This window comes from Sciurus carolinensis, chromosome 7, assembly GCF_902686445.1.
Source record: "Sciurus carolinensis chromosome 7, mSciCar1.2, whole genome shotgun sequence".
In the NCBI taxonomy this organism is placed as follows: domain Eukaryota; kingdom Metazoa; phylum Chordata; class Mammalia; order Rodentia; family Sciuridae; genus Sciurus; species Sciurus carolinensis.
The window spans coordinates 97,368,524-97,394,567 of NC_062219.1; the positions used below are offsets into that span (position 1 = coordinate 97,368,524).

Sequence of the window (26,044 nt, forward strand, 5' to 3'; positions counted from 1 at the left end):
AATATGATCAAGATGAACCTTTTCCATAGGTGTTTCAACAAGCTTGAGAGCTGTTCGAGTCTTAGGGGTAAGCACCCGCTTAGAAAGGGGGTCAGAATCACCTTTAAGAATATCAAACAGGGGGCCCAAACTTGAGGTGGGTAAATGAAGGTAAGGTCTAATCCAATTAATATCATCAAAAAGTTTTTGAAAATCATTTAAAGTTCTAAGTTTGTCCACCTGAATGGTAATTTTTATGGGTTTAACCATAGTTGCATTTATGATAGATCCCAGGAAGTTTTTGGTGTCTGTCATTTGTACTTTATTAATGGCAATTGGAGGCCCCATCTTTCCAGTGACTTTAGTAAGGAATTATAACATTGCTCTAAGACAGGCTTTTCCTTATGAGCTAGCAAAATATCATTCATATAATGATAGATTAAAAGTTGAGGGCTAATTTGTTGATACACACCAGGGTGGAAATTAATCTGATTACCTTGCCCTTCATATGGTCCTTGGCCTGTCAGCATGTTTCGATTCCATTGAGGATTGCCCACAACTGCATTACGTAGAGCAGTATCAGAACATAACTCCTGGTTAGCCACCTTCCATTTTAATATGACTGTGCTTTTGTTAGGATTGGAAGCCGTACCCAATCCCCTTAAAGTCTGATCTGCCTGTTGAAATGGCCAGGCTTTGGGCCATTCTGTAATTTTGATAATATTTTTGTCAGCCCCAGTATCTAATAAGCCCTCAAAACTTTTGCCTTCTATCACTAACTTTGTCATAGGTCTATCTTTTAAATCCAATGTTAACATGACCATATTTTTGCCAGTAGAACCTAATCCTTTATTTCCCCTAATAATATTCTTTGATGGATATTGATCATGGCAGCTGGGTAAGACCAACAATTGTGCTGTGCGATCACCCTGAGCTATTATTGCTACACCTCTTGGTGAAGAAGCAAGGATTTTTATTTCTCCTGTAAAATCAGAGTCTATAACTCCAGGGACAATATTTAATCCTTTTAAAGCAGACGAACTCCTCCCCAGAACTAGTTCCTTTAGGTAATGGGCCGACAACCAAAGTTGGTATTGGTTGTACTCCCATCTCTGGAGTTAATACTGCTCTGGAGGAGGCACAGAGGTCTGAATATCTACTTTCTCTTTCAGAAGCTCGACTTGATCTTTCTTCTTTTACAGTTTCTAATATCTTTTCCCCTTCTCTTAACCGTTCTTGAAATTTTGGTTTTTTGGAAGTCAGACAGAAACGAACTAATGTCCATATCGCCACAACAACAACAAACAGAAATGAAACAAGAAAAGGTAACACAAATAACACCTTTCACGCCACAACAACAACAAACAGAAACGAAACAAGAAAAGGTAACACCTTACACATATTCATTCACCACAGGACGTCCTTCGCTGTCTCTTGGGACAGCCTTTCATAACATTCCCTCTCTAGGGGAATCTTCCGTTAAAACCTTAAGGCCACCGTTTCCTCAAATAGGGAAACCTTCTCGTTAATTACACTAGCGAAACTGTCTTTTATTTACCTGAGCACTCACCATTCCCGGTACGGGCTGCCACTTGCCGCTTGCCACCGACCAGCGGGACAAAGGACACGTACTCTTCAGAAGTTCATGAAGCAGCCTTTTTTTTTATTCGGATAACACCCTCAATATATATGCAGTCTCATGCATAAGCAATTGTAACCAGATATGTCCATCCAATCCTATTAAAGGTCAAGCGATCAGGAGCTCAAGCATACATGTAAGATATATCTGTCCACGCGCTAGGCAGCTGAACTAATTATCATACAGCCAATGGTAAAGCTTCCTATTTTTCTCAAGGCACATTCAGCACGCCCTGTGGCTCTCTGCCAGTCGCCATCTTGGATGCATGTGGCGTAACCCTGGGCCCCGGGTCTCGCCCGCCACACTGGGTAGTTCATAAACAAAAATTTATTTCTCACAATTCTGTTGGTTGAAAAGTCCAGGATCAAGGCACCGGCATATTTGCTGTCTAGCTCCATGGTGCCTTTTCATTGTGCCCTTATTTAGTGGAAGAGTCAGATGAGCTCCCTTGGGCCTCTTATTAGGGCATTAATTCCATTTATGAGGGCTTTACCCTCATGACCTAATCACTTTTCCAAAGACCCACTTCCTAATACCATCATTTTGGGGAGTAGGGTTTCAACATGTGTTTGGGGAGGACATAAGCATTCTGACCAAATAAGTAGATTCATGTGCTCTTTGTCTGCTCCCTAGCTTAATTTAGCATAATGTCTCCAATTATATCCATTTTGTTACAAATGACAAATTTCCTTCTTTTCAAAGGCTGACTATTTCATTGCATGCATATACCACATTTTCATTATAGATTCCTCCAACAATGGACATTGAGGTTGCTTTCATGACTTAGCTATTGGTAATGGCGGTGCAGTGACTATGAGAGTGCAGCACCTTTGAGATCCTGGTTTCAGTACTTGTGGGGGTATACCTAGAAGTTAGCCTGTGAATGTCTTCAACCTTTCAAGCTGATATAAGAAAATGCATTAAACAGTGTGACTTATAAACAGTGGAAATTTATTTTTTATGGTTCTAGAGAATTGGCAGTCCAAGATCGTGGTGCTGACAGTCGTGATGTCTGAGGAAGGCCTGCTTTCTGTATCATGGATAGCGCCTTCCACCTGTGACCTCATGTGGTAGGAGAGAGTAGGTCTCCCTCAAGCCTCTTTTATAAGACCATTAAACCCTTTCATTAGGGCTTTACACCCATGACTAATCATCTCCTGAAGGCTTAACATCCAAAAATATTACATTTCAACAGAATATGTGGTAATCATGTGGTATCAAATCATGTGGTAATTCTTTTTTTTAATTTTCGGAGGAGCTATCACATTGTTTTTCCATAATGGCTGAATCTCTTTATATTACTAAGAACCATTTATGAGGGTTCCCTTTTCTCCACATTCTTGCCAACATTTTTAAAAATAAATAGTTATCCTAACATGTGAGCTGATATCTCATTGTACTTTTTGATTGGCATTTCTTTGATAGTGACATTGAGCACATTTTCTTTTTATACCTGTTACCCATTTGTATATCTTCTTTAGATAAGTATCTATTTAGGTTTTTTATATGTATTTTAGCTCATTTGGTTCATTATACTTTAGTTTGAGTTTCTTTACATTTTGGGTATTAGTCATTTGTCAGATACATGGTCTTCCAATGTTTGCTCACAGTCCATGGACTGCTGTGCCATTTTGTTTACTGTTTTATTGCTGTGTAGACTTTTTCTTTTGATATAATCCCCCTTGTCTATTTTCACTTTTATTTCCTGTGTTTTGGGTTATATCTAAGAAATCATGGCCAAGACCACTGTCATAAATCTTTTACTTTATGATTTCTTCTATGAATTATAGATTTAGGTCTAACATTTAAGTTTTTAATTGATTTTGAGTTTATTTGTATAGTGTTAGATAAGGTCCAATTTCATTTTTTTATGTCAATATCCAGGATTTCCAGCATGATATCAGGAGACTACCATTTCTCTAGTTTTGTATTCTTGACACCCTAGTTGCAGATCAGTTGACCATATATATGTGGATTATATTTTGGACTGTTTCATTGGTCTATATGTCTGCTTTTATGCTAATACTATACTGTTTTTATTCTTGTAACTTTATAATACATTTGAAATCAGGAAGTGTGATACGTCTAACTTTGTTCTTTCTCAAAATTGCTTAGCTGCTTAAGGCCTTTTGTGAATTTTAGGATTTATTTTTTTTTTCTTTCTGTAAAAATTGCATTTGAATTTTTTAGAGATTGTCCTGATCACTTGGGTAGTATGGACATTTTTAGAGTATTCTTTCCATTCATGAATACTGAATGTCCTTCCTTTGATTTTTGTCTAATTTTTTCACCAATATTATAGATTTTCAGTGCACAAGTTTTTACTTCCTTGATTTTTATTCCTAAGTGTTTATTTTTTGATGCATTTTGTATCCTGAAAATTTACTGAATTCACTTATTAGAGTCTATAGGGTTTTCTGCATATATGATCATGTCAACTGCAAACAGATATTTTTGCTATTTCCTTTACAGTTTTGATCTTTAAAATTTTTTTTTGCCTAAATTTTTCTAGTTAGGACTCATAGTGGTATCTTGAAGTGGCAAGTGTGGGCATCTTTATCTTATTCTGGATCTTGGAGGAAAAGCACTTTTAAGTATAATGTTAAATATGATTTTTTTCATATGTAGCTTGACTGTGTTGCAGAAAGTTCTTTCTATACTAACTTGTTGAAAATTTTTTTTATGAAAAGATGCTAAACTTTGTTAGATGCTTTTTCCCTACATTTATTGAGATGACCATGTTGTTCTTCCTTTTGTTAATGTGGTATACTACAGTGGTTGATTTGCACATGTTGAAATGTGGTTACATCACAATGATAAATCCCACTTAGACATGGTATGATTTTTTTTTTCATGTTGGATATTGAACCCAGGGTTGTTTAACCAAAGAGCCACATCCCCAGCCCTTTTAAATTTGAGACAGGATCTCATTAAGTTGCTCAGGGCCTCGTTAATTGAGTGAGGCTGGTCTCAAACTTCTGATCCTCCTACCTCAATCTCCTGAGCTGTAAGGAGCCACCACACCAGCCTTATATGATCATTTTAATATGTGTTGAATTTGGTTTGATATTTTGTCAAGGATCTTTTCATCTATGTTTGTCAGGGATATTGGCCTGTAGTTTTCTTTTCTTGTGAGGTCTTTGGCTATCCTCATTAAATGAGTTTGTAGGTATTCCCTATTCTATTTTTTGGAGAGTTTACGTTATACTTAACGACAAAAAAAAAAAGCGCTTTTCCTCCAAGCTCCAGAATAAGGTAAAGATGCCCACACTTGCCACTTCAAGGTACCACTGAGTCCTAATTAGAAAAATTAGGCAAAAAAAAAAAAAAAAATTTAAAGATCAAAACTGTAAAGGAAATAGCAAAAATATCTGTTTGCAGTTGACATGATGCAGAAAACCCTACAGACAGGAGAAGTCATCCGACCCCAGGTTCGATAATCCATTCTTAATCTAGGGATCAGTTTCTAGCTCCCTCTTCAGTGTAATTTTCCTTATGAATCTAGTTTAATGTTATCTGCTTTTTTTAGGTTTAATATATCAGAATGACAATAACAACGATGGTTTTCCCAGCCACTGTTTTAAGCACCTTCTTTATTATCTTATTTATTTTTAAATTAACACATTAATTGTACAAATTAAGGGATTCATCATGATATCTCCATACATGCATACATCGTGCATTGATCATTTCCATCTGTCCTCCTCCCATGCCCATTTCCCAGTTCCTAGTTATATTTAATCTGCATAACAACAGTAAAAATTTTTATTTTTCCTCCTAATTTCCAGGTTAGAAACTGAGGTAGACGTATGTTAAGTAAATCAACCAGTAAATATCAACTTGAGCCAAGATATGGACTCACCTGTGTTCTATAAAGTCTGAAAATGGTTATTCTGTAGTCTTACTTCCGGATTATACAGCCTCATCTTAATTTTCACACTAGTTTCTTTTCACACTCTCTTCTCCCTTTGTTCCCTCTCTTTCCTTTCCCTTTTCTTCTTCTCTGTCTACGTTAAATCCAAAGATAGAGCTAATCATACTCAAATTGATTTAATCATACTCAGTGTCACATCATATTGTCATATAGTTCTCTTTGCATACAATTATTAACACTTATTAGTTGTATAAAATAGTAGGTTTCTGTGACATTTTCATATTCCTATCAGATATTTTGAGCACATCCACCCTACATATTACCCTTTTTTTATGATGCATTTTTTTTTTTTTTTTTTTACATTTACATAGGGTAATGATGTTTCTTTTTTTTCCCTTCCCCCCCACCCCTCCCACCCTTTTCCCTTTATACAGTCCTTCTTTCCTTCATTCTTACCGCTCTCCTTAGCCTAACTCTAAACCTAACCCTAAACCTAATGCTAACCCTTCCCACCCCCATTATATGTCCTCATCCGCTTATCAGCGAGATCATTCATCCTTTAGTTTTTTGAGATTGGCTTATCTCACTTAGCATGATATTCTCCAATTTCGACCATTTGCCTACAAATGCCATAATTTTATCATTCTTCATTGCGGAGTAACATTCCATTGTATAAATATGCCACAGTTTCTTTATCCATTCATCAACTGAAGGGCATCTAGGTTGGTTCCACAATCTGGCTATGGTGAATTGAGCAGCAATGAACATTGATGTGGCTGTATCTCTGTAGTATGCTGATTTTAAGTCCTTTGGGTATAGACCAAGGAGTGGGATAGCTGGGTCAAATGGTGTTTCCATTCCAAGCTTTCTGAGGAATCTCCACACTGCTTTCCAGAGTGGCTGCACTAATTTGCAACCCCACCAGCAATGTATGAGTGTTCCTTTTTCACCACATCTTCGCCAACACCTATTGTTGCTTGTGTTCTTGATAATCGCCATTCTAATTGGGGTGAGATGAAATCTTAGGGTAGTTTTGATTTGCATTTCTCTTATTACTAGGGATGTTGAACATTTTTTCATATATCTGTTGATTACTTGTACATCTTCTTCTGTGAAGTGTCTGTTCATTTCCTTAGCCCATTTGTTGATTGGATTATTTGTATTCTTCGTGTAGAGTTTTTTGAGTTCTTTATAGATTCTGGAAGTTAGCACTCTATCTGAGGTATGGTTGGCAAAAATATTCTCCCACTCTGTAGGCTCTCTCTTCACATTTCTGATAGTTTCCTTTGCTGAGAGAAAGCTTTTTAGTTTGAATCTATCCCAGTTGTTGATTCTTGCTTTTATTTCTTGTGCTATGGGAGTCCTGTTAAGGAAGTCTGATCCTAAGCCAACAAGTTGAAGATTTGGACCTACTTTTTCTTCTATAAGATGCAGGGTCTCTGGTCTGATTCCAAGGTCCTTGATCCATTTTGAGTTGAGTTTTGTGTAGGGTGAGAGATAGGGGTTTAATTTCATTCTATTGCATATGGTTTTCCAGTTTTCCCAGCACCATTTGTTGAAGAGGCTATCTTTTCTCCATTGCATATTTTTGGAACCTTTGTCTAGTATGAGAAAATTGTATTTATTTGGGTTTGTGTCCATGTCCTCTATTCTGTACCATTGATCTACCTGTCTATTTTGGTACCAATACCATGCCGTTTTTGTTACTATTGCTTTGTAGTAGAGTTGAAGATCTGGTATTGCGATATCCCCTGCTTCGCTCTTGCTACTGAGGATTGCTTTAGCTATTCTAGGTTTTTATTCTTCCAGATGAATTTCATAATTGCTTGCTCTATTTCTGCAAGGTACATCATTGGGATTTTAATTGGAATTGCATTGAATCTGTATAGCACTTTAGGTAGTATAGCCATTTTGACGATATTAATTCTGCCTATCCAGGAACATGGGAGATCTTTCCATCTTCTAAGGTTTTCTTGAATTTCTTTCTTTAGTGTTCTGTAGTTCTCATTGTAGAGGCCTTTCACCTCTTTTGTGAGATTGATTCCCAAGTATTTTATTTTTTTCGATGCTATTGTGAATGGGGTAGTTTTCCTAATTTCTCTTTCTGAAGATTCATCACTTATGTATAAAAATGCATTGGATTTATGAGCATTGATCTTGTAACCTGCTACTTTACTGAATTCACTTATGAGTTCTAAAAGTTTTCTGGTGGAATTTCCAGGTTCCTCTAAATATATAATCATGTCATCAGCGAACTGGGATAGTTTGAGTTCTTCTTTTCCTATTCGTATCCCTTTAATTTCTTTGGTTTGTCTGATTGCTCTGGCTAGAGTCTCAAGGACGATGTTGAATAGAAGTGGTGAAAGAGGGCATCCCTGCCTTGTTCCAGTTTTTAGGGGGAACGCTTTCAGTTTTTCACCATTTAGAATGATATTAGCCATGGGCTTAGCGTAGATTGCCTTTATAATGTTTAGGAATGTTCCCACTACCCCAATTTTTTCTAGTGTTTTGAGCATGAAGGGATGCTGTATTTTATCAAATGCTTTTTCTGCATCTATTGAAATAATCATGTGATTCTTAACTTTAAGTCTGTTGATATGGTGAATGACATTTATTGATTTCCGAATGTTGAACCAACCTTGTATCCCTGGGATAAAACCCACTTGATCGTGGTGCACTATCTTTTTAATATATATTTGTATGCGATTTGCTAAAATTTTGTTGAGAATTTTTGCGTCGATGTTCATTAAGGATATTGGTCTGAAATTTTCCTTCCTTGATGTGTCTCTGTCTGGTTTAGGTATCAGGGTGATATTGGCTTCATAGAACAAGTTTGGGAGGGTTCCCTCCTCTTCTATTTCATGGAATAGTTTGAGGAGTATTGGACTGAGCTCTTCTTTAAAGGTTTTGTAGAACTCGGCTGAGAACCCATCTGGTCCTGGACTTTTCTTTGTTGGTAGGCTTTTGATGACCTCTTCTATTTCATTGCTTGAAATTGGTTTATTTAGGTTGTGTATGTCCTCCTCGTTCAGTTTAGGTAATTCATATGTCTCTAGAAATTTGTTGATGTCTTCGAGGTTTTCTGTTTTGTTGGAGTATAGATTTTCGAAATAGCTTCTAATTATGTTTTGTATTTCACTCGTGTCTGTTGTGATGTTTCCTTGTTCATTCCGAATTTTAGTAATTTGAGTTTTCTCCCTCTTTCTCTTTGTTAGTGTGGCTAAGGGTTTATCAATTTTATTTATTTTTTCAAAGAACCAACTATTTATTTTGTTAATTTTTCCAATTGTTTCTTTTGTTTCGATTTCGTTGATTTCGGCTCTGATTTTAACTATTTCCTGTCTTCTACTACTTTTGGTATTGGTCGAAGGCCATATGATGCATTTTTTTGAGTGGCAGTTTTTAGTTTTTCTTCAGTTCTGTGGCTCTACTTTTCATTATCTGCAACTCCAATTATGCATACCTTGGACCTTCTTACTTCTTAGCTCACGTTCTATATCTGTTATTTTCTCTGAAAACATTTTTTAAATTTTTTTCTGGTTTTATCAAGGGTCTTGTTTATTTCTTTTCTGCTTCCATTCTTTGGTTTATTTAGTCTTGCTTTGTTTTATACTTATGGTTTACTTTTTATATCTGGAATGAATTTTTCTTTTTTATTGCTGAGTTCTGATATTTCTTTTCATTTTATCTTCTAATAGTTCTTAAAAACTTTTTGTGTTTTTCCAATCTATTTTATTTATGATATGTTTTCTTATTTTTGTTTTGTTCATTTTTACTATTATATTTTAGCATTTTCAGCTTTGCTATTATAGCTATTCTGTTTTTGATATTTACCAATATATTAATTGGTTCATTTTTCTTTTCTCTGTAGCATATTTGTATGAATATAGACATAATCTCTGTCTCTTATTTATGTTTGAATGAGAAAGTCATGCCTGTGCTTTTAGAAGGTTTCTGTGGCAAATAGACTCTTTAACTGGGATAGTTTCCTCTCTTCATGTTCTATTGGTATTTTTCTTTAAATTATTTTTCCCCAACAGAAAAAAAAACTCCGCCTAGGAATATTTTTTTGTTTAAATTTTTTCCAGTTTTTCTGAATAGTTGTCCTACTTTAGTACCTTAAGTCCTATTCTCGTCATTAGATGGTCTGCTTCAAAATCATTCATAAATTGGAGCTTGTGTAATCTTGTCCTAGTTTACACATTGTTTGCAGGTTACCTTGTTGAGAATTATACTTTGAAGGGTCATCTGCCCTTTGTAATATCAATATTTTATTGAAATTTCTGTGTTCTAGGATTCTTGGGACCATCAAAAGTTTCTTTTTTTTTTTTTTTCTTCAATCTTCTCACAATTTTTAACTTATACAGGACCAAGCAGTATTCTTATTATTTCTCCAGTTTAGAGAGAAAAAAAGCATTTTTATTTATGGTTCCTATAGATTCTTTGCACTAGAATTGTGAGAGGATCTTCAGTGTTTAGTTTCCACCATGACTTTATTACCCCAAGTATTCTCTTTCTATAAGGGAGTAAGATAAAGTTCAAAACCTAATCTCATTGTAGGGAATTGGAAGTCATAGGAACATTCATACTCCTTGAGAACATGTTTGATACATTTTGCAGAGAAAAATGGTTGAGTTCAGTTAATCTGGACAATTAAATTATGTGTATAATTTATTAAGAAAAATTGCTTAAATGTGTATTTTAAAAAATATTCATATACCTCTTTCATGCCAAGATGAATCCTAGTGGTAAAAAAAAGATCTCATTGATTTACATGTAGCTCTTAACCACAACAACAGAGAATATAATGCTTTTCATGAAATATTTGAGTCATGCTCCAAAATGTAGCCACTAAGAAATCCCCTTTGAATTCCAAAATACAGATGTAATTTAATCAATTGTAGAAATAAAATTAGTACAAAAATAAAAAGTCTTTGTTACTTGGATATTTCTATAAAATGCTGCTAAACATTTTGAAAATAGAAAAAATGAAATTGCAGAAATTCTACAAAGAAATTTTAATGAATTCAAATATACAGTCCCAGTCCCAGGTATTTTCTAAGGAAAAATACATACTACCAAATATTTTATCATTAAAAAATAAAAAGACCCAAAATACAACTTAAAAACATTATAAAATAAAGAAAAAGGAAGCATAATTAAGATGTCTGTAAGGAAAATGAAGTAATGCAAGAGCAGAGCCAAGTTTTTTCTTTAAAATATCTTCTTACTATAGCCTCCATCTGACTTAAACTAGTGCGTGAACTGGTACAAAGTGATTGGAAACATGATCAAAGATAGTCTCTTTTGCAATATCTTCATAATACTAGTATTATGGAAATAGCCACTTCAAATAGTCAATGATAGCTAAAATTCCAAATATATATGCATTAATAGATTAAACCATAAAATGATAATAGAAAACACTAAAATATCTGTAGTTTAGCATATTATCAACACAATATAAATCTTCCCCAAGATATCGAATCTGTTTTTTTAATAACATGGCAGCCAAACTTAAATAGATATTATATAAACAAGTATAGAGAAATGACTCAGTATTTTGGCACAGTGCTGTTCAGTAATTGCTGATAATGACAGACTATATACTCCTTTGAAATGTTAGGGATACCTATGTATTGCCTAAGGTTACGCTAAGAACATGCCTTAATTATGGAATAAAAAGTTATTTTAAATTGAAAATTAAAATAAGAAAGGTACTATATAAATTGGCTCTCTGGTTTTAAAATCAGGAAATTTTGAGCTATACCATTATAAAATTATGCAACTGACAAATACAATTATTGAGTTACTTGGTTATGTAGACATGTCAGGGTTGACAAGATAACTCCATGAAGGTATCAGGGAGGAAAAAAGAAATACCTAATATTTTAAAGGAATTGTAGAAATGAGCAGAAATAGTAGTGGACATGTTATTTTATTCAGCCACAATTCTTAATGGGAAAGGTATAATTAATGATGGAATGATCAAATTATAAATGTCTTAAAAAGCCTAAGGTGGTAGTTTTGTGGAGAACAAATAATGTCAGACATATTCAGCTTCTTTTATGACAAAGTGACAAAGAAGTCATTCATCTAGTTGATTGGGAATTGAGTCAACTACTTTATTGTGCCCCACATTACAATTGCCTCAGCAAGCTAGGAAGTGAGACAGGGAGGTGCAAGTACCCAAAGGGCAGTGATCAAATGTCCATTGTCAGTGTCAGAGGATGGAAAGAATATTCTTTCTTCACAATGGTCAGAGTTCTGGGGTAATAATTATACAAGAGATTGAAAGGCCTGAAAAGGAGTGCTTCTCAGTTTAAAAAGGCAGTTGAAAGTGACTTGTTAGTACTTTGGAGTGGGAAAGTAGGAATCTAATGCTCTAAAACTAAGTAGAATTTACGGACATACAACTTACTTTTAAATAGTTCAGTTTATTTGAAGATACTTTAGGTAAACTGCAGCATAAAACTGATAAAATGGTTGTAAATGACTTTGCATAAACTATACATTGGAGCTCTCATTCAGGCATTATCTGGGTAACCAAGTAATATTACTTCAAAAAATTTAAGTTCCACATGGGTGAAGTAAGTATTATGCTAATAGGTGACTCTCTGGATTACTATAGGAATTTTTCTATCACCTATGTTAAATCATTTTTGGACAAATGTTAATTAAAAATAGAATAGCAAACAGCAAAGCAATTAGATACAATATACTAACTATATTTGGAAGTAGTCAAATAGCTGTTTCAAAATGCAAAAAGGAATGTATTAAAATGTCCATATTTAATAACCATCATCACCTTTCTGTACTCCAAAATAACAGAGCAAAATGTTCCATGTGTAACAAAATTAAGAAATTTTTGTATTCATAGCTTCTTTTACATTGTATTTTTCAACAGTACATTTGACCAAATCAAGGACAGACCTATTTACAGATATTTTATGGCAATAACAACTAATTAACATAAAGGAAATTAGTCAAACAAAAATTTTCTGCAATCCAAAACATTTATTTTGTTTAGTGAATTCTATGGAGTGACTCTAGCTTCAGCTGCCCTCTCATTCCTCCTTTGAGTCCAAGTCAGCATCAGTTCTCAGCCACACAAATGTAAATTGTTTTTCTTCTTTGCTTGCCCTCTGCTGTGATTGGTTGTGAATACCACCTATCAAATCTTTTTCTACATTCATTGTTCTACAGCTCACAGCCTTTCTTGCTTCTTGCTCTTTCAAAAGCAAACTTGCTCTTTCTCAACCTTCAGGACTATGCTCAAATGTCATTCCAGAAATCTAAAGTAATAGCCCACCCCCCCAACTCTACTCTCCTTTGTATTCCCATTAGCTTTAATATATTTATTCTGTACTCTCACACACAAATATTTCTGCACATGTATTCATTTTCTAATTTTGTTTTCCTCTTTAGAATATAGATTCCATAAAAGAACATTTTCTTGTTTTCTGTTGGATCTTTGGTCCCTATATGAGAATTTCAAAAAAACCTTATGAAATGAGCTCATTAAAAGATGAAAGAGTAGATAAATGGTGTACATGTACTTAGAAATATCCATTTTGGCAAGATTCTCAGTGGATGGAACTAATAGTTCCTTTCCATCTTCTCAAGAGATAATTTGATCCCAATGAATGATAACGCTTACAGCTTTCACCATTTATCTGACATTTGTGACCCCTTTTAATTGTTTTTAAAATTGGTTAGAATGTAAAACTATTGTGCAGCTTCTCTTTACTATGTATTTTAGATAACTGAATGATTGTAATCTTTAAATTATTTTTATTTACTTAGGAATAATGCTAAACAAAAATGACATGTAACCTTAATATGTTTTGTTCTGTTCGTTGTATCTTGAGAAGTTATGTGTTTAGATATTTTAGATAGAGGATGAATATTTCATCCTATTTTGTTGGATGATATTTAACATGAATTAAATGTATCACTTATTTCATGGTATAGAGAGTCACATCTTCAAGTGGCATAGTTTTAATTGGCAGCAGTCACCTTACTCATAGAAACGATATTCACATTGTTAAATTTTGCAACTGGCCTTTTATCAAGATTCTTCAATATCTTATCTGGGGAGAGGAGGAATATGAACAATCAGCATGTTTATGATGACTTCTTTTCATATTTCAATTTTTTTCCTTGTGATTTTTTCAGAAATTGAAAAATTTCAAGGTTCCGATGGAAAAAAGGAAGATGAGGAAAAGAAATATCTTGATGTCATCAGCAACAAAAACATAAAGCTCTCAGAAAGAGTATTGATTCCTGTCAAGCAATATCCAAAGGTACTGCAACGTAAGCTTTATTCTCACTGAACTAAGAAAGATGACAAAAATAGGACTTGACATTTTATTCATTGCCTTTTATAAGTTAAATATTTAAAGGTTCATTATATAGATATATGCAAGTATAATACTGACTTAGGGAGGAAAACTCTTTGAAAATACTGTAATGAGGGTATTTTTCAAATGAAGGGTATAGCATTTTGTTTTATGAATATGGGAAGCATAATTAGGTACTTTAATAATTTATTTAACATATAAATGATTCACCAGTTTGTCCAAATATGTACACCCTCCTTATTATGTTTGGGTTCATTTAAAAATGGATATTCTCATTACAAAAAATAGATTTAAGGTTATTAATACAGAACATTAATGAAAGAATTATTATACACAGGAAAGTAACATAGTCTTTCACAGACTCTTGAATTATAACTTTTCATCTTCTATATTCAAGATTTCACTTGTGAAAGTAGATTTCATATTGTTTTTGGAATAATGGCATCTCTCTTTAAACTACTTTTCCACTAGTAACAGCATTGATTATAAAATACAGAATTTAATGGCTCGGATTCCTTGATTATATTAATAAATGGGTAAAAAGTGTTTCTTTTTAAATAAATGAAAGGAACTAAAAATAGAAACTCAGAGTCAAGCTGATAATTTACTTTCTGAAGTGTGAATTTGAAGCAAGAATCATGTAATTATCTTAATCATAAATACCAAGAAATAAGCATTGTAGTTTACCAATTGTCTTCCAACATGATAAATTTTAGTAAATATAATTAAGTGGAATGTTTTGTTTACAATTATTTCTAATATGTGAAAACTGTTACAACCTAGCGAATCATAAAATTTAACTTTCAGAGGAGATTTTTTTGGACATGCAAAATTTTTGTTTTGTTTTGGTCTGTTGAGTTAGACTTAATCTGTTGCATGAAAAGCATGTTTAGAAGGTATATGTTTTTGAAGGAAACCTTATTTGATTTACCTTGTAATTATGTTTTATGAATATTAAATTTGGCAATGTAAATGTACATGAAAATTTTTGCATAGTAAATGAAATACGATAGAAGTGTGAATAGAATATTAAGAAAAATTTGTTCTCTTCCAAGAACTTGATTCATGAACCCATTAGTCTTGACTAGTGTTATTTCCTTAAATCATTTATTTATGCCATAACCTGATCTGTTTCTCAGAATAATATTCGTTTATTTTCTGTATATGGGAAGTCCAATGACAGATGCAGTATATACTGCTAAAAACATGCATCTCCATATTCTCTTACCACCATGAAGTTGGTAAGAAATAGAAGGCATTTGAACTCCTGATGGCTCTTCAAGTTCCAGTACTAGTGGTTTGATGTTGACTATATAGTAGTCTTTTTTTGATTCATAGTGGTGCTATCGAAAGAAGAATATTCTGTAGCACCAATTTTTTTGTGTAAAATTTAATTTCATAATCTATAAGAAGATACTCAAAGAACAAAGCTGCCCATTTTCATTGCAGTAACCATTGATGCTAGAAAATTTTTATACTTAGAATTTTTAGAATCATACAATATTTAAGCAGGAACTAACCTTGGAAATCACAGAATATATAAAACTTTTACATAATGGGAAGATAGGACCTTGAGTTGTTCAAGGTCTTATCTTTGTTACAGATGGTGATATTTAGTGCAGTTGTTATTTTTTTAGATTCTTTATGTTTTTGTGAGCCACTGCATTTTTAATGTAACTGATCATGCTTGCATTTCTTGCATTACTTTTTCATGTGAAATGTGGAAGAATGTGAGAAATGATTGATCTTAGTGACTAATACTTTTATGGAATAGCCTGAAATAATGATTCATGTTCACCAAAAGTTTAGTATTTCTTTAATTAATGAATAGCCTTCTGAACTCTTTTATGTTTTAAAGGAATGTCCATTTTTTTCTAATTATCAGGCATAAAAAATATTCTAGGGCCCTTTTATAGAAAGAGGGTGGAAAACTGAGAAAAAGATCAAAATTGCCTATCAACATTGATCTGCTTTTTCTTATACTACAATGAAATTATAATATTCCCCAAACAAACAATATTTTATTACAAAAGTAACATTCTCTCATGTCGTTTATTGCCTGCTTCTCACAAAAATATCAGTGAAATAGAGTTAAAATTATGACCACTAAACTTGAGCTGTATTTGATGTACATTTGTAAGCTGTAAAATGTGTGGTGTGGCATGATAGTATGAGCCATTGAGCAGAGCACAACAGTTTTATGGGTTTAAAGTTTAATCTTTTACAATAAAAAGTGATTTATCTCTGAGGGGGTATGCTGGAGAAGGACCTGTTTTACATAACTCTCTCAGAACCATCTCTCCCCTTGATGCCTGCTTTCAGTTTGAACCAGTACTTAATGTGTTGATGACACAGTTCTTTCAAACAAAGGGCAATAAATAACTGTGGGAATTCTTGGGGAAATGACCTTATCATGAGTTCACTACATGACCTTTTTGGGATAGATTTTGTTTCAATTAGTCTCCAACTTCAAGTTTATTTGCTGACTTTGTTGGGTACTACAAGGAATTGAAAGAAGTTTGAGATTTTAAATTATAGAAAATATAAAAATGCTGTTCAAGTACTATAAGAGAATGTTTTATCTTGCTCTTGTGGATTTATGTTTAGTGATTTAAGTTTGGGAAAATATTGTATTACCAAATTATTCTAATGGGATGTTTTTAAACATTTTTGTAACAATATTTATAGAGATCTATTTGGGATTCACGCTAAGTGAGCAAATTGTAGCAGTTTTTGCCCCCCCTACCATACACACAAATGGGAAACTATTTGAGAAAAAGGTGATCTTTATTTGATTAACTATAGTTACCTTTTATTATCTATACCTTTCCCACAACATCATCTTGTGTATCTTAAATATATGCAATAAAATTTATTTTTAAAAGATTAATACAGAAATACATTGTACATCTGTTTGAATTTGTAGATATTTAGAATCAGAGCAATTATTTCTTGATAGTTAAACCTTAAAGAATTGAGGGGTATGTGTCAGCATGTTGCACCGTATCCTGAGAGGTGCATGTACAAGACACTGGAGAACTATGCCCAATCCTTAACTCTTCATTTCCAAGCCCACATATGACATAGTCCAATACACATTTTTTCCTAAATTTTAACGTCTCTAACTGGCATGCATATTGTACTCAGAATCATTTTGCAATCTCTGTCAGGAAGCAGTGGTCATAGCTCATTGTTATTGCCTGTGCATAGATAAAATTTATCCTGGCTTCTTATATTAAGTTATTTGGAGTATTCAAACTGTGTGTGTTGAGTTCAGGTGCAGTTTGAAATGTCTTCAGCAAGATTGCATTATGATTTAGACTTGACATGCAAAGCTACTATATATATAAAGAAAAGAAGAAAAACATAGGTTGGGGTATAAATTTGATATTAATGAGAACAGTTTTCATCCTCAGAGGAATGAGAAAAAATTCCATATTTTCTTTGACTGCAACAAACAAGTAGGACTTTGGAAACCAAGACATCCATAAGTGGCCGAAGCTGTGCTTATGTTTCATTATTCTAGACACGCAAAGAAATTCCTTTCACCAATCTGGGTGAACTGGAATAATGTCAGAGAACTGGCGAAGTGTTGCCTCCAGTTCTAAGAGGAGCTCCGCTTGTTGCTTGTCACTGTACCTGTTTGTTCACCTGGGCAATTCAACTTTCAAATGCCTTTTAAAAATGTCTTTTTGATGTGCTTTCAGACTCCTCTAAAATATATCAGACCCATTCCTTCAATTAAATTTGCCCCAAGGTTCCACTTTTCATTTCTTTACTTGAGTTACTGCCAACTTTTTAAAGCAATATATTGCCAGGAGTGAGATCTGCCCCAAATTTGGCCCCTTTTAAGATCAAACACAGCCACGTTCCCCTCTGCTGCTTTTCAAATCGATTCCTTATGTAGATTAATGCAGAAAATTAAAGTTCCAAAATATGTTCAAAAGCATCTCACTTGCTGTACATTTTTTCTTACTCTGCTGAGTCCTGAAGAGGAGAGTAGTCTTCTGTGCCTGCTTGGATACAGTCTCATCTGCAGTTGCAGTCTGCCATGTCCTCCCACAGAGCCTGTGTTTTCCTTCTTTCTACTTCAGCAGATGAAATACCCAAATCCAAATTTTGGTCTGTGTTGTTTTTCTAACTTTCTAAATAATTGCCAGATCATTTAAGAATAATTGACAGAGATCCAGTTTTACTAAATGTGGAAACTGACCGTGTTTTAAAGCCAAGATGTAACCTCTTAATCTTAGGAAAACTTCTCTAGTTTTCTAATCGGTATGGTTTTCTAGAAGCCACTGTGTAGCCTACAACTAAACCTGTTTTATCTTGACCAGACAGAGACCACTGCACAGCACTGCTTTTTATTTTCCTAAAGGAAATAGAAGAGAGGATTTGACGTGCTTTATGAGTTCAGTTTTGTTCCTATCAGTATCCTAGTCTCTCAACTGTGAATTTAAATCTCAATTGAGGAAATGATATGACACTTAGATTCACAATTCCAGTGAGGAAAAAAGATTTCAAAGTGCTTGTAGGCTGCATTCTCTCTAGTAGAATGACTCTTGAAATAACCCCATTTTCTAGCGAAATTTTTAAATCTGCACGGGTATTATATCTAGTATTTGTCTTATTTGATGGCACTTTGCTCAATTAATGCCCATATCATGTACTTTAAATACTATTTTTTCTTTTTGTATTTTTTCTGTCTTGTGTCTACATCTCACATTGGCCCATGCATTTCTAATTTTGAATTCTGTGTGTTCTCCCAACTTTAATTTTTATGGATTCAGCACACCCTCACAAAATATGTCCTTGTGCTTCCTGAAATAATACCAATCTCTCCTTTTACCTTTCTAGATCTTTGTTCTGTTTTCACCAGAGGTTGCCACTTTGCCATGATGCCTGCCTGTCTGCCTGCCCCTCTGCTTCTTTCTCCCCACACTCATCCCCACTCTCTTCCCTCTTTTCCTTTCTCATGCCCAGTCTGATGTTCTCAACTCTGTATTAGTAGTCATTTTTCTATTACTGAACGAATATCTGAGGTAATCAGTTTATAAAGAGAAGAGAGTTATTTTGCCTGATAGTTCCACAGGTTTCTATCCAAGGTCAGTTGGCCCTTAAGCTTTAGGGCCTGTGTCATGACAGTACATTATGGTGGGGGATTATGGTGGAGCAAAAGCATTCATCATGCAGGGAAGCAAAAGACAGGAAGAGGAGGAGCTGGGGTCCTACCATGCCCTTTAAGGGCATGTCCCCATTAACCAGAAGACCTCCCATTAGGCCTCATGTATGGTTTCTACCATCTCCCAACAGTATCAATACTAGACCTTTAACACATGAGCCTTTGGGGAGCATTTCAGCCTAAACTATAACATACCTTATACAGGAAGATTGTTTCTTATTTTCACATTTGCATGCAACTGGAAAACTCAAAACTTTTTCAAAAGGATCATTAAATTCAAGTGCTTCTTGAAATGTGTCCAAATCTGTATCCTTGTTTAAGGGATCTGTGAGAACCAAAAAAAGTCTTCCATCTCTCATCTCTACAATCTTGCCATTCTTTGCTTGTTTGCTTGTTTATTTGCTAGTTTAAACTCAGAGGACTTTTAATGAATTTCTCTACATCCAGATGGCCCTACTTTGTTGCTGCAGTAGGAATGACTGTTTATATAGGAAGATCTTTAAGATACCAGAGAAGATAAGTGAATTTTAAAATCTAGAGCCACTGCATTATGGAATTGGATTCCTGTTTTAATATAAACTTTGTCAGATTTCTTGAACATGTGAAAGTAAGTCAATTTTATATAAATTCAAGGGCTATAGTTTTTGAGATTAGCTTTCTCTAAAAGGCATAGTGGAAATAAAACTTAATGCATTTTTTTCCCAAGAAACCTCTAGATAAGGGATTATTGTTACTTTTATTAGTAACACCTGAGTGAAACCAATTTTTTGGCAGAACTTTACATTCCTATAGAATAATTGTAACTTTTATTTTTCAAATGTAAATTATTGTGAAAAAAATTTTAGTTCATTTATACATATGCCATTTTATGAATGTGTTTCTTAAGCATATAGTTTTAACTACATGGCAAATATAATATTCTAGAATAATCTCAACAATAAATATTCATGCAAAAACTTTAAAATGTTACCAAATATTGTGTACCAAAGTTCATAGCATCATTATTCACAATAGTCAAAAGGGGAAAACAACCTAAATATATTCAGCAGCTGAACAGGGGAATGGATTGTGGTATATTACCTACAATAAAATATTATTCAGACTTGAAGAGTAATGCATTTCTGATATATGTTGCAACATGGGTGACTGTTGAATACATTATACTAAGTAAGCCAGACAAAAGAGAACAAATGTTTTATGATTCCACTTTTATGAGGTACATAGAATAGATAAATTCATTGAGATACAAAATATAAATTATCGTTTGATGGGTACAGAGTTTCTGACTGAGGTGATGAGAAACTTCTGAAAATGGATAATTCTAGTATTCATATGACAATGTGAATGTACTTAGTGTCACTAAATTGTGAATTTAAAAATAGTTAAAACAACTGGACACTGTAGCACATTCCTGTAATCCCAGTGAGACCCTATCTCAAAATAAGGACTCTATCTCAAAAAATAAGCAAAATGGTAAGTTTTAAATAAATAAGAAATTACTAAAATATTACTAAATATATTTCAAGAGTACAGTATAAGCCATAAATAAGACTAGAATATAGTTTATTTCAAGTATGTTAAGATTGGTTTATTATTTAAAATAGTCAAATGAATTTACTGAACTTCTAAATCAAAGTATTTAATAAAATAACTTCCATTCCTCATGAAATATACATGGACATCTATAAGTAGTTATTTAGCATTGGAGAACTATTATTTAATAAGTTTTATAGACATAAATTTTAAGAACTATTATTTAATAAGTTTTATAGACATAAATTTTAAGAACTATTATTTAATAAGTTTTATAGACATAAATTTTAAGCCATTTGAGCAAAAGAATAGAAAGACTAGATCTCTAAATTATCTTGTACACGTGTTCATTCTAACTATGTTTAAAATTAAATTCCAATAAGTAAATAAAAGTATGAAAATGAGTTGCATGAAATTGTATCTCCTGATGCTTAGTTGTGGGAAAACATTTCTAAGAAAGAAGAAAAATACTGAAGCTATAATTAAATAAATAAATTTATAACATAAAACAAATATAGAAAGCAAATGGCAGGGGGAAACATCTGAACCTCATTGATTAGAAGAATACCAGTAAAAATAAATGCTTCTGCTTTATATTAAACTGGCAAATAAGTGAACTTTGATTATCACCCATAATAACGTTAGGATCTGGGCAAAATTATACTCCTTCACCTGTGGGTCTGAGTATGTTGATTCTACTATTTCGAATAGAAATTTGGCATTTATATCTCAAAGATACAGACTTTTGAAAGCAGTATGTATCTAGTAATTTAATTTGGAATTTTGTATTTGTATACATATGTATTAAATGAACTCTAAGAGATTATAAATAGTTTATTCTCATTGAGTGTACAAGGAGATATGTATACATAAGCACACATATACACACATATAAGATATTTAGGTACATGTAAAAAGGGAACTCTTTTTTTGTAAATTGGAGGCATTTTCATATTTGAATTAATTACTATTAATGTGTAATTTCATGAATAATAAAGATGATTTTTTGCAATAACTTTGGCTAATTGAAAACATTTAAAATAGAAACATCAGTTGCATAGAATTTTTTCCCTAGAATAGAGGAACAAATAATTAATAAATACTAAAGATTACTAAGCACTTTCTCCATGTCAGGTATCATAGTTTTTACATGGATTCACTCATTTTATTCTAATTATGCTGTTTTTCCCATTGTATAAGGGAACTGAGTCTCAAAAGTTCTGACTTGTTCAAAATCCTGTCATCAGGAAATGAAAATTCAGAAGTCATATTCAGTCACTCAGATTTCATTGCCTTTTTTCTTTAACTCATTCAATCTTATGATTCAATTATTATTATTTAAACAAATGTTCTCTTACAATACACAGAATATTTGATTCCAAGCATGATGAGAGTTTTGTCATATGAAAAACTAATATACTTTCTATTTCTAGTCAGTGAATAGATCTGATTAAATGAAGAGCTAATCTCTTATACTATTCTATAACTCAGACTAGGGGAAGAACTTTAAAATTCAAGTCAGTCATTAAGTGAAACGTCACACTTAGAGAATTAAGGTTTTTATGAGTGCCCATTCTGTGTCAGATACTGAGCAAAGCCCATTAAGCTAGTATTTTCTTTCTCAAGAAAAGTGTGAGGGTTCTGAAGAAGATATAAAGTTTAAAAATATTTAAGAAACATTCCTAAAGCCACAGAGTTTATTAGTGACAGTGTTATCATTGGAACTCAGGTCTATCTTCACTAAAGCCTCTTCTTTGTATTAAAGTATTATATAATTCACCTTCCTATGTACAAAGAGCCATAAAGATAATTTTGGACACAAACTACTAAGATTGCAAAAGCCCATAGATGGATAAGCTGATATATTTCTCCTCAGGAATTAAGTGAAGCAGAAATAACGTGCATTATTCAGAGTGTATCTCATAAGTTGTGTGGTTGAATCTTCTGCCCAGTTCAGGAATGATTTTTACTGTATTTGTGACTCATCAGCATGTTTTAAAATGTGTCTTTTGATTAAAAAGAAAATTCACTGCATTATAAAACAGCTGGATCCAAAATTGAGGAGACATTTCTGTTCAATTTTTTTTCTTTTCATCCAAAATATGATCCTTATCCCTCCCTATAAGATTCCATTGTGCTTATTAGTTTTGCCTACTATAGCAATAAAATATTTACTGGAAGTAAGGTCTTACTTGAGCTATCATTGATATATTTTCTTCATTTGTTTTCCAAGGGAACACAATTTATTTTTATCTCCATTAAAAAAAAAAATCAAACTGGTTGCATTTCTCAAACTTATTTGCTGACTTCTCTTCTCCCACAAAACTTTAGTGTTGGAGTTCTACAAGGATTGTTCAGGGTGCTTTTCTTTAACTACCCTAAAACATGCTTTGTGATTTCATCTGTGTCATGTTTTTACATAACATATAAGCTGACACTCCTGTCAAGAAATCTGTCCAAGAGAGGATATGCTTGCTTTACATCATCTGGATATCCTGATGTCTCAGACTCAGTATCCTCACCACACATCTCCTTCACCTACAACCAACCCATTTCAGTTGGAGGCAGCACCATCAATTTATTAGCTTTGGCAAAAAGACATGCACACTCCCTTGATATTTTTCTCCTCTATGTCCTATCCAACATACCAGGCAAGCCTAGTAGTTCTATCTTCAATACGGATCAAGAATTAGAAAAAATCTAGAAATATGGTAGGGTAGGAAACAGCAGGAATTTATCTGCTCATCTAGAAAACGGTTTTCCTGGCAAACTCTGACTTTTGTAAGTGTTCTGTAAGTGCAGTCTTTGGATGGATTGCAGCATTCAGAGGAAGGCTAAGGTAGTAAATTGACATTAATTTTTGTCTTTCTGCTCATAACACATGTATTATACATGAAAATATGTATATCATTATCATCTTAGAGTGCCACAGAGGGTAAAAGAGACACCGTCCCTCAAATATTAAATAACAGTGCTCTGATCAGTGATTGCTACTTCTGATCACAGAGGTACAAAGAAGCAGTCATTCATTAATTTGAAACTCTACCATTGTTGTAAGTTCCTCCTGCAAACTGAAGTAAATTCTGAGGGAGTAAATTCTGTTGGGGTCATTCCACTCCCCCCATCTTCTTCATTTTTCTCTTTTTCTTGCTATGGGAGTGAGATATTAAAGACCAGGATGTTCAAAATTAACAAATTACATATACATTGAAAACTAGACAGTGGGCAGACATGCCCAGAAAAAAATCACAGATCCTGAAAATAACTGAGAAGACTTTAAATTTTATTTGAGGCTGATTCTTGAGCCTATAGCAATTTAAAAAAAAAAACAATAATAAAAGCCACCAAAAAAAAATAAGAAAAAAGAAAAGGAAAAGAAAATATGAGCAAGAATAGCAAATCTTGGGAAAGAGGGAAAATCTGAATTTTAGAATTTTCACATCATGTTCAGAGTCCTGTCTTCAACAGACCAAAAAACAAAAAAATACAAGGCATACAAAGAAACAGAAAAATATGGCCATATGGCTGTTGCAAAGTAAAACTGTCCCTGAAAATGTTCTGATGGCAGATCAACTAGATAAAGACTTTAAAATAGCTGTTTTAAAGATACTCAAAGTATTAGAGAAAGGTATGGAGAAAATCAAGATGACAGTGTTTGAACAAAATGGAAATTCTAAGCTGGGCATAGTGGTGCACACCTTTAATCCTAGCGGCTCAGGAGGCTGAGGCAGGAGGATCTCAAGATCAAAGCCAACCTTAGCAAAAATGAGGTACTAAGCAACTCAGTGAGATCTTGTTTCTAAATAAGTACAAAATAGGGCTGAAGATGTGGCTCAGTGGTTGAGTGTTCCTAAGTTCAATCCTTGGTACCAAAAAAGAGAAATTCTGTCAATAAAGAGATTAAAAGTCAAAAAATAAACCAAAAAGGAAATTTGCATATGAAAAATATAACAACAAAAGGAAAAGGGATTTTAGGGCAAATTTAAGCCAGCAGCAGAAGAAATTAGCAAACTAGAAGATAGGACAATGTAACTTATTATCTGAGGAAAGAAAGATTGAGCAAAAGTGAAGTGAACCTGTGGGTCTGTGGCACAGCACCAAGAAGACCAAACTCATATTGTGGGAATCCCAGAAGAAGATACAAAAAGTAGAACATGGCAACATTGAAAGAAATAGGTGGAAATTCCCAAATTTGAAGATACAAATACAGCAATCCAACAAAGTAAACAAACAAACGAACAAAAAAAAAAAAAACAGAAACAAAAACAAAAACAAAATCCATGGAAGATGAACTCAAAGAGACCCAATCTGAGACATATCATAACAAAACTTACAGAAAACAGAATTTTGAAAGCAGTAAGAGAGAATCAGTTTGTCACATATAAGAGATGGTTAATAAGATAATTGACAGATTTCTTATCTGAAATTATGGTGACCAAACAGCAGTGGGATTACATCTTCAAAGTACTAGAAGAAAAAAAAAAAAACTATAAACAACTTCAATCAAGTATCCTGTGTTTAGCAAAACTGTCCTTCAGAAGTGATGGAAAAAATAAAACATTGTAAGGCAATGAAAAGACAAGGGAGTTTATTACCATATAATCTCTGCAGGAAATGCTTAGATGAGTCCCTAAGGGTAAAATTAAATTAAAAGCCACTAGACAATAGCTTGAAGCCTTATGAAGAAGTAAATATTGCAATAAGGGCAACTAAATAGACAACTGTAAAAACTAGTGCTATTTGAACAATGTAATAGTGGCTCACAACTGTGCTTTTTCTTTCTACATTATTGAAGGAATTTAAATAATATTTTTAAAAACTTTTAAGGTTATTATGGTAACTTTGGTTTGTAAATCCACATTTTGGCTGCTACACAATTGAAGAGATAAATGAAATTTACAGAATTGTTAGCTTATATTTTTGTATACACAATGGATAAACATGTAATTTTGTGATGGAACATCTCAAAGAGGTGTTGACAGAATAGTGAAGGAATAGAATTTTTATGTTTTTAAAAATAGGCTTATAACTTATTTAAGTTGTTATAAGTCTACTAACTTTAAATATAAAGTATTATAACATTAGGATGTTAAATTTAATGCCCATGTTAAACACAAATAAAATAGTTACAGTGTATTCAAAAGGAAATAAAGAATTTAAACATTTCACTACAAAAAATGATCTAAGCACCAAGGCAAGAATGCATGGAATGAGAGAGAAAAACATATATGCCATGTAGAAAACAAGTACAATATGTCAGAAGTAAATTCTTCCTTAACAGTGATTAATTATAAATGCAATCAAAACACAGAGATTGGCAGAATCAATGCGAAACACATGATACAAGTGACATGTTTTAAATCCAAAGTCACAATAGGTTGAAAGTGAAGGACATCTTGTAACATGCCACAACGTAAATGAATCTTGAGAACATTATTCTACCTAATGTCAGTCCCTTAGGACAAATTCTGAATTAC

At 33.3% G+C, this 26,044-nt stretch overlaps 1 protein-coding gene across 6 annotated transcripts in view; it reads left to right on the forward strand.

Moving 5' to 3' along the window:
• Positions 1-26,044, forward strand: part of Khdrbs2 (KH RNA binding domain containing, signal transduction associated 2) — a 616,356-nt gene that overhangs the window by 108,447 nt on the left and 481,865 nt on the right. For all 6 annotated transcript variants that reach the window (XR_007109614.1, XR_007109613.1, XR_007109616.1 and 3 more), the window contains exon 2: positions 13,671-13,798. Coding sequence is in view for 2 of the 6 variants with exons in the window: in XM_047559804.1 (XP_047415760.1) it covers positions 13,671-13,798 (128 nt within the window). In the remaining 4 variants the exon portion in view is untranslated. The remainder of the gene's footprint in view (positions 1-13,670; positions 13,799-26,044) is intronic.